The 7,596-nt window shown below is 35.5% G+C and overlaps 1 protein-coding gene across 1 annotated transcript; it reads left to right on the forward strand.

Annotated features, from left to right (window-relative positions):
* Positions 1-2,095: 2,095 nt before the first annotated feature.
* Positions 2,096-6,386, forward strand: LOC146894037 (uncharacterized). Its single transcript, XM_087901684.1, has 7 exons — positions 2,096-2,110; positions 3,095-3,221; positions 3,417-3,477; positions 4,679-4,876; positions 4,961-5,241; positions 5,327-6,072; positions 6,315-6,386. The coding sequence occupies exons 1-7, from the start codon at positions 2,096-2,098 to the stop codon at positions 6,384-6,386; spliced, it is 1,500 nt and encodes a 499-aa protein (XP_087757810.1).
* The last annotated feature ends 1,210 nt before the right edge of the window (positions 6,387-7,596 follow it).

Below are 7,596 nucleotides of genomic sequence, written 5' to 3' on the forward strand. Positions count from 1 at the left end.
CTATTTTAATTATATATTACATGTTTAAATGAGCTGCACAAATACAATACCTTAATCAAGAGCAGAAATACATATAATACAATTGACCTTAAATTTGTATTAATAAACCAAGGTCCATACCATTGCAAATTTCTATAGCATATCCCCCTTTAAATGTAAAGAAACATTTATGAATTGTGTTTGGGAATATGGGTTTAGTTCTCTCCAAACTGCTTCCTGCTTTTTCTTTTGTGAAGTCATTTTTGGGGGCATTCACTGCAACCTTTTGTGTGGTCTTGATTCATCAAGCCACATTAGTGTAGAGGGATTTCACAGGTTCTCGTCTTCTGTGGAAACAAAAGAAAAACCCCTTTTTCAAAGCAACAAATCATTAGACCCAAATTCTGAAGGTGATAGCTTTAAAGTATATGTGTTGGTTATTTAGCTCCTTTACACTCAAAAAATTCAAAGAAAACACAATAAAATACATAATCCAGACCCTCTGTATATAGTCCATCTTTACGTGGCTTATATTTATTCTATTACTTTTTACTATTTATTTTCTTATCTTTACTACTTTTTGATGGTCTGTACTCTGTCTTTTTAAAGTCTTAATTTGATTTTTTTATAAACCATTTACTTCTTTTTTATAACTATATTATTTTTCTTCTTTCTCCCAGGCCTTGTAGATATTTTAAAACACACTATGTCTCATTTAGAGGTCCTTTATGTATGAATCTGTACTATTGCGTATCTGTAATTCTTTCCTGTTCTGGAGCACTTCTTAAAATGCTAAGCCCTTCTTATGTACTTCAGCTGTGCCTGCTTGCTCACCACAGTCCTACATGGCAGAGGCACATTTGCTGCCTTTGAGAGCCATGTACATTACCCCATTTTCAGGCATACACGGGGTCTAAGTTGCCATTAGCAATCTTCTCACAGACCCCATAGCCAGTCCTCCAGAAGGACTCAGAGTTGGCACTGACAGCACAGCCCAGAAAGCCGGCACTTAAAAATAGTGGAGCTGTTTTATGCTACCTCTAAATCAGGAAAACCTCTCTTAAATGTGCTCCAGCACACCACCAGTAAGCAAAGCCCATTTGGGGAAATAAATGTGGCTAAACTTCATTTTTTACTGTCTAGAATTCCTTTCCAAGCTCACCAGTTTGTTACGGGAAGCCACTCATTTGTTCCCAGCTTTATATCCTGAGAATCACCACACAGAAACTGTATTAATAAATCACTGCTTAGCCCATTAGCTCTAGCTTTCTATTCATTAACACTTACATATTAATTTAATCAATTTCTGTTAATTTATGTATTGCCATGTGACTGTGGCTTATGAGGTAAAGTTCTCAGCATCTGTCTCACACAGGGCTACATGACTTCTCTCTGACTCCACCTTCATTCTTCCAGCATTCAGTTTAGCTTTCCCAACCTACCTTAGAGTTGTCCTAAAGCTCTGTTATAGGCCCAAAGTGGTTTCTTTATTAAACAATGATAATCACATCATACAGAAGGGAATCCCACAATATGAGTTTCTATAGCCTCAACTCATTTCCAGTTCTTTGTGCCTACTGTGTTGTGGTTGAAACTAATCAGTCGGCTTTCTTCTTTTGCTGTCATAACTTCCCCACCATCATAAATTCTATCACTAAATTACAGAAGATTCAGTAGAATTAGCTGCTATTTGGTGCTAAGGTGGTTTGGTCACCTACTGTTTATATTTTTGTTTGTTTATTTTTGAAGACAAAGTTTGTCAGTGTAGCCCTAGCTGTCCTGAAAATAGTACTATATACCAGGTTGGCTTCAAACTCAGAGAACCTCTGACTTCCAAGTGCTGGGATTAAAGGTGGGCCAGCATTCCTGGCTTATTTGTTTTTATATTGTATGATAGTTTTGTTCCTATATGATGTTGTACTGAGCTTCACCCATATCTTGAATTTTAAAATTTGACAGAGGGTATCAATCATTATGTTTCCCCAGATGGCATGTATTCATGACATTAATCCTGCCTGTGCCTTCTGAGTCATTGGATTACAGGTGCATAACTGTCTTCCTGCCTGTTTGTTTTGTTTTGAATTTTTATTTTAAAAAGAGTATTTAACCTGTATGCATGGATATACACCATGTGAGTACCTAGTCATTACATTGATCAAAAGATGGTACTAGAAACCTTAACCTTGGAATAATGCATAGTTATGATCCTCCATTGAAGTTCTTGAGCCCACCTGTATGCAGCACCAGAAGGACTCTTTACTGTTGAGCAATCTTTCCTGCTCTGTGTTCATTATTTGCAATCAGCATATTAATTGCTATGGTTTTCATTTGTCCATTTGTAACTTTAAACACCCAGTGCCTTTTAGTAAAATCTTATTTATGTTGCAGTTTAAATTATGGCACGTCAGGTTTTTGGTAGATGAATAAAGAGTTGAAGTGAATGCATAACTGTTTGTGGAAAATTTCAGCAAAAACCTATGAGTTATTTCTAACTTTCATTTTTGATTGATTTTTTTCATATGAAACAGGTAATTAACATATATTTCTGGCTGCCCTAGAAGTGATTGTATGGACTAGGTTGGTATTCAACTCAGAGGCAGATAGACATACATGCGGTGATTTTTTTATATGAAACATGTAACTAACATGTACTTCTGACTGCCCTAGAAGTGATTGTATGGACTAGGCTGGTATTCAATTCAGAGGCAGATAGATATACATGCCTATGCCTTCTGAGTACAAGGATTAGAGGCATGATTCAATGCATCCAGCCTTTTCATCTTATTCTTTTTTGTAGTCAGAAATTAATTATTCATACAATTTCTCTTGTCTGTACTCTGTACTGTTGATCTGTTTACCTATTTTTCATTGTTGGTTAGTAGGCATTTCTCTTGCAAGGTGATATCCCATTCAAATGGTTCAGAAATGATAGAAGTGAACCTCCTATTCAGTTTACAATTTGCTTCTAAAGTGACTTGGTGATTAAATTATGATGTCTATGTCATGGAATAAGTATGGGGAGCACCAGAATTCTATGACTATACTGTCAAAGAAGTATACATTTACAGTGTTGTCAAAATCATACTTTCTGTTGTAAATGTGTATGGGATTTTAGAATGCAGTAACCTATGACGATGTGCATGTCGACTTCACTTGGAAAGAATGGACTTTGCTGAATCCTTCCCAGAAGAGTCTCTACAAAGATGTGATGGTAGAGACCTACAGAAACCTCACTACTATAGGTAAGATTGAATTATCTTTTATGTTTCAAATAAGGGGACAACTGTTCATTGGTTAATGATGCTCTTTTGTAATATGATTGAGAAAGAAGAATGGGTAAAGAAATTAGACATGGTTTTAAGTTTTGCTTCAAATGGTAATTAAATTTTTTACAATTTTTAATATATAACATACATTTTTCTGGCACTATATTTTAGGATATAATTGGGAAGACCATAACACTGAAAAGCATAGTCAAAGTTCTAGAAGTCATGAAAGGTAATTTCTATGTATAAGCTGATACAGATGTACCCCTGAAGAATTTGTAATGCATCCTCTATGTTTTAAACCAAAAAAACTTCCCACAGGGCAGAAAATCCTGACTGCTCTTAAGACTGGACAGGGAGGAGGAGAGGAAGTTGGGGGGAGTGGGAGGGTATTGTGAAGAGGGGAGGAAGTGAAAATTTTTATAAATAAATAAATACGTAAATTTAAGAAAAACAAAAAAAAACAAAATAAGAAAAGAAGTCAAGGAAACAATGCCTTAAGCTATATTTCCATCTGAATCATAATACAATGAGAGCTATACTGTAAAATTGTCAATGCATTTATTTCATAGTATTCATATTATAAAAGATATACATTTTGAAAAGGTGATAAGTATGTCTCTGAAAATCTCCATTACACTAATATTCCATGGAAAAGGTAGTTTAATCCATATACTTGTGACTGTGTTAAGTTTAGTGAGGGGGCAGTTAGAGTCACAAATCAAATTGCAGCTGTTGTAGAGAGGCCTTAATCCATACCACAAATCTATGAGGACAGAAAGTCAAACTATGAACACAATGTGGAAGCTTTATATTTGTTATTCTTCCTTTACTAAGTATATCATATGTTCCCCTGGAGACAAGCCACAGGAGCAAAGGGATGTGAAGACATATAACATACTTCCCTCTCAGAACAAATAGAACATATATAACAGTCCCCATAATGAGTATACTTGTTGAAATTGATGTAAAAGTATACAAATAATTGGTTTTCTAGTCTCATTGTTAATATATCAACAAGCTTACATTTCAGAAAACCACAATGAGTACTAGGACTGTGTAAATACTTCTGTTTGTCCTAATTCACTTAACAAATGTAGCATCACTCACAGTGTAGGAAACGTTATGAATGCAATAAGAGTGGTAAAGCTCTGAGTTTTTTCAGTTCTCTTCAAATACATGAAAATTCTCATACAGAAAAAAAAATTCTGTAAATGTGAACAATGTAATACAGGCTGTTTTTAGTTATCCTCAAAGATGAAAAACATGCCTTAATGAAGGAGAAAAACAAGATTGTAAACATGGTGATAAAACCTTAACATATAATTCTTTTTTAAAATAGGACTAAATTGTAAAATTAATTTATACAGATAAAAATATTCAGCAATGTATTAAATGTAGTAATTCTTTCACATGTACCATTATCATTGTAGGCATGAAAATAGTCAAAGTAGAGTGAAAACTTCATTATATACTCAATGTGTGAAAGCCTATGCATGTCATCTTCACAGGCATGAAAAAACACATACTAGATTGAACCCCTATGAAGAAAACGAGTATGGTAAAGCCTTTTTACATCACAATCATCTTCAAATGCATTATAACTCATGCACTGGAGAGAAACCCTATGAATGTAATCAATGTTGTAAAATCTTTGCACATCAGCGTACTCTTCAAATGCATAAAAGAACACATACTGGAAAGAAGCTATATGGATGTAATCAGTGTGGTAAAGCCTTTCCATGGCACAGTAATCTTAAAATTCATGAAAGATGCCATACTGGAGAGAAACCCTATGAATGTAATCAGTGTGGTAAAGCCTTTGCATGTCACAGTAGTCTTCGAAGACATAAAAGAACCCATACTGGAGAGAAACCCTATGAATGTAATCAGTGTGGTAAAGCCTTTGCACAGCACAGTTATCTTCAATGTCATGAAAGAAGCCATACTGGAGAGAAACCCTATGAATGTAATCAGTGTGGTAAAACCTTTGCAGATCCAAGTAGTTTCATAAACCATAAAAGAACTCATACTGGAGAGGAAACCCTATGAGTGTAATCAGTGTGGAAAAGCTTTTGCACGGCACAGTAATCTGCAAAGACATGAAAGAACACATATTGGAGAGAAAGCCTATAAATGTAATCAGTGTGTTAAAGCCTTCACTATGCACAGTTATCTCCGAATTCATGAAAGAAGCCATACTGGAGAGAAATCCTATGAATGTCATCAATGTGGTAAAGCCTTTGCACGTCACAGTCATCTACAAAGGCATGAAAGAAGCCATACTGGAGAGAAACCCTATGAATGTAATCAGTGTGGTAAACCCTTTGCATGTCCCAGTTCTCTCAGAAAGCATAAAAGAACCCATACTGGAGATAAGCCCTATCAATGTAATCAGTGTGGTAAAGCCTTTGCATGTCCAAGTACTCTCCAAATGCATAAAAGAATCCATACTGGAGAGAAACCCTATGAATGTAATCAGTGTGGTAAAGCCTTTGCATGTCCCAGTTATTTCCGAAAGCATAAAAGAAGCCATTCTGGAGAGAAACCCTATGAATGTAATCAGTGTGGTAAAGCTTTTGCACAGCACAGTTATCTTCAATGTCATGAAAGAAGCCATACTGGAGAGAAACCCTATGAATGTAATCAGTGTGGTAAAGCCTTTGCATGCTCCAGATCTCTCAGAAAGCATAAAAGGACCCATACTGGAGATAAGCCCTATCAATGTAATCAGTGTGGTAAAGCCTTTACATGGCACAGTAATCTGCAAAGACATGAAAGAACACATACTGGAGAGAAACCCTATGAATGTAATCAGTGTGGTAAAGTCTTTGCATGTCTCAGTTCTCTCCAAAAGCATACAAGAACCCATACTGGAGATAAGCCCTATCAATGTAATCAGTGTGGTAAAGGCTTTGCACAGCATATTCATCTTCAAAATCATGAAAGAAACCACACATGAGAGAAACTCTATGAATATATTCAGTGTGGTAAAGCCTTTGTGTGTCACAGTTATCTCCAGATGCATGAAAGAACCCATACGGGAGAGAACCCTATGAATGTAATCAGTGTGGTGAATACTTTTTACAGCACATTCATCTACAAAGTCATGAAATTAGTCATGCTGGAGAGAAAACCTAATGAATATAATTAGTATTGTAAAGCCTTTGTGTATCACAGTACTCTCCAAACACATGAAAGAACACATACTGGAGAGAAACCCTATGAATATAATCAATGCGATAAAGCCTTTGCATGTATAGTGATCTCTGAAAATATAATAGAATCCCTACTGGAGAGAAACATTGCATATGTAATTAGTGTGCTAAAGGCCTTGTTTATCATAGTCATCTTTAAAGACATGGACTAACGTATGGTGGAGATAAACTCTGTGAATGTAATCAGTGTGGTAAAGCATTTGCATGTATGAATAATCTAAATCATGAGAAATATCTTACTGTATGAAAACCATGTAAGTGGTTTTATTGTGATAAAGTTTGTACTTTATATAGGAGTAAAACTTTTTGCGTGTAACAATCTCTTAAAAACTTTGTATATTTCAATAGATATTGACTACCTGAAAAAGATACTGAGGACTTCTTATTATAAAGTATTTGGTAAAATCTTTTGCCAAATCACTTATAATCAGCTACACAATGATTTGGGTTTCCCTTCTGTATGTTGTGAATGTATTTTGTTACCATTGTTTACTAAAGAAGCTGCCTATTTCTGCTCTGGCAGAGACAGTCCTTCTCCTGGATCCTTCCCTTCCAAATAAATTTCTTGAATGAGTTTTAGGTGAAGACCTTTGACTGGAGTTATCAGAAGCTTTGTAGTGTATTTGAACAGAAAAGCTTTGGTCATCTCTGCTGGCAAACTCCCTTAAAGGAGCAGAGCAGAAGTAGTGACTCTTCACCAGAGACTGCAACATTTCTGCCACCATTTCCCCTCAACTCCAGTAAAGTGGAGAAGTAACAAATTGGGCTGAAGCAGTGGTGAGTTCATGGCCTGCCTCGTTGACCAAGAAAGTTCCAGGGATGGTACATAGAGAAACCCTGCCTCAAAAAACAAAACAAAACAAGACACAAAAATCAAAAGAGTTATAAAAGTGCTCATGAAACACCATGAACCAACTAGATGGCACTTAATAGCAATCAAAGGTGAAATAAAGAAGACAAAAAATTTCATTGATGAAATCCAACCTGCTTCCATTGTCAAAACTGTACAGCCAGAAGAACTAGAAGGAACATGTGCCCATCTATCAAATTAAAAAAAAAAACTAGACTCTCACATGATCATAAAAGATGAAAATCTTATAAGGAAAAACTTGACAAAATGCAACTCATCAATA

This window comes from Myodes glareolus, chromosome 25 (genome assembly GCF_982192425.1).
Source record: "Myodes glareolus chromosome 25, mMyoGla1.1, whole genome shotgun sequence".
Classification (NCBI taxonomy): domain Eukaryota; kingdom Metazoa; phylum Chordata; class Mammalia; order Rodentia; family Cricetidae; genus Myodes; species Myodes glareolus.

Coding starts and splice junctions, on each gene's coding strand:
- LOC146894037 (XM_087901684.1), top strand. Junction 3,478..4,678: donor AGTTCTAGAAGTCATGAAAG/GTAATTTCTATG, acceptor TTATCATTGTAG/GCATGAAAATAGTCAAAGTA. Junction 6,073..6,314: donor AATGTAATCAGTGTGGTAAA/GTCTTTGCATGT, acceptor GAATGTAATCAG/TGTGGTGAATACTTTTTACA.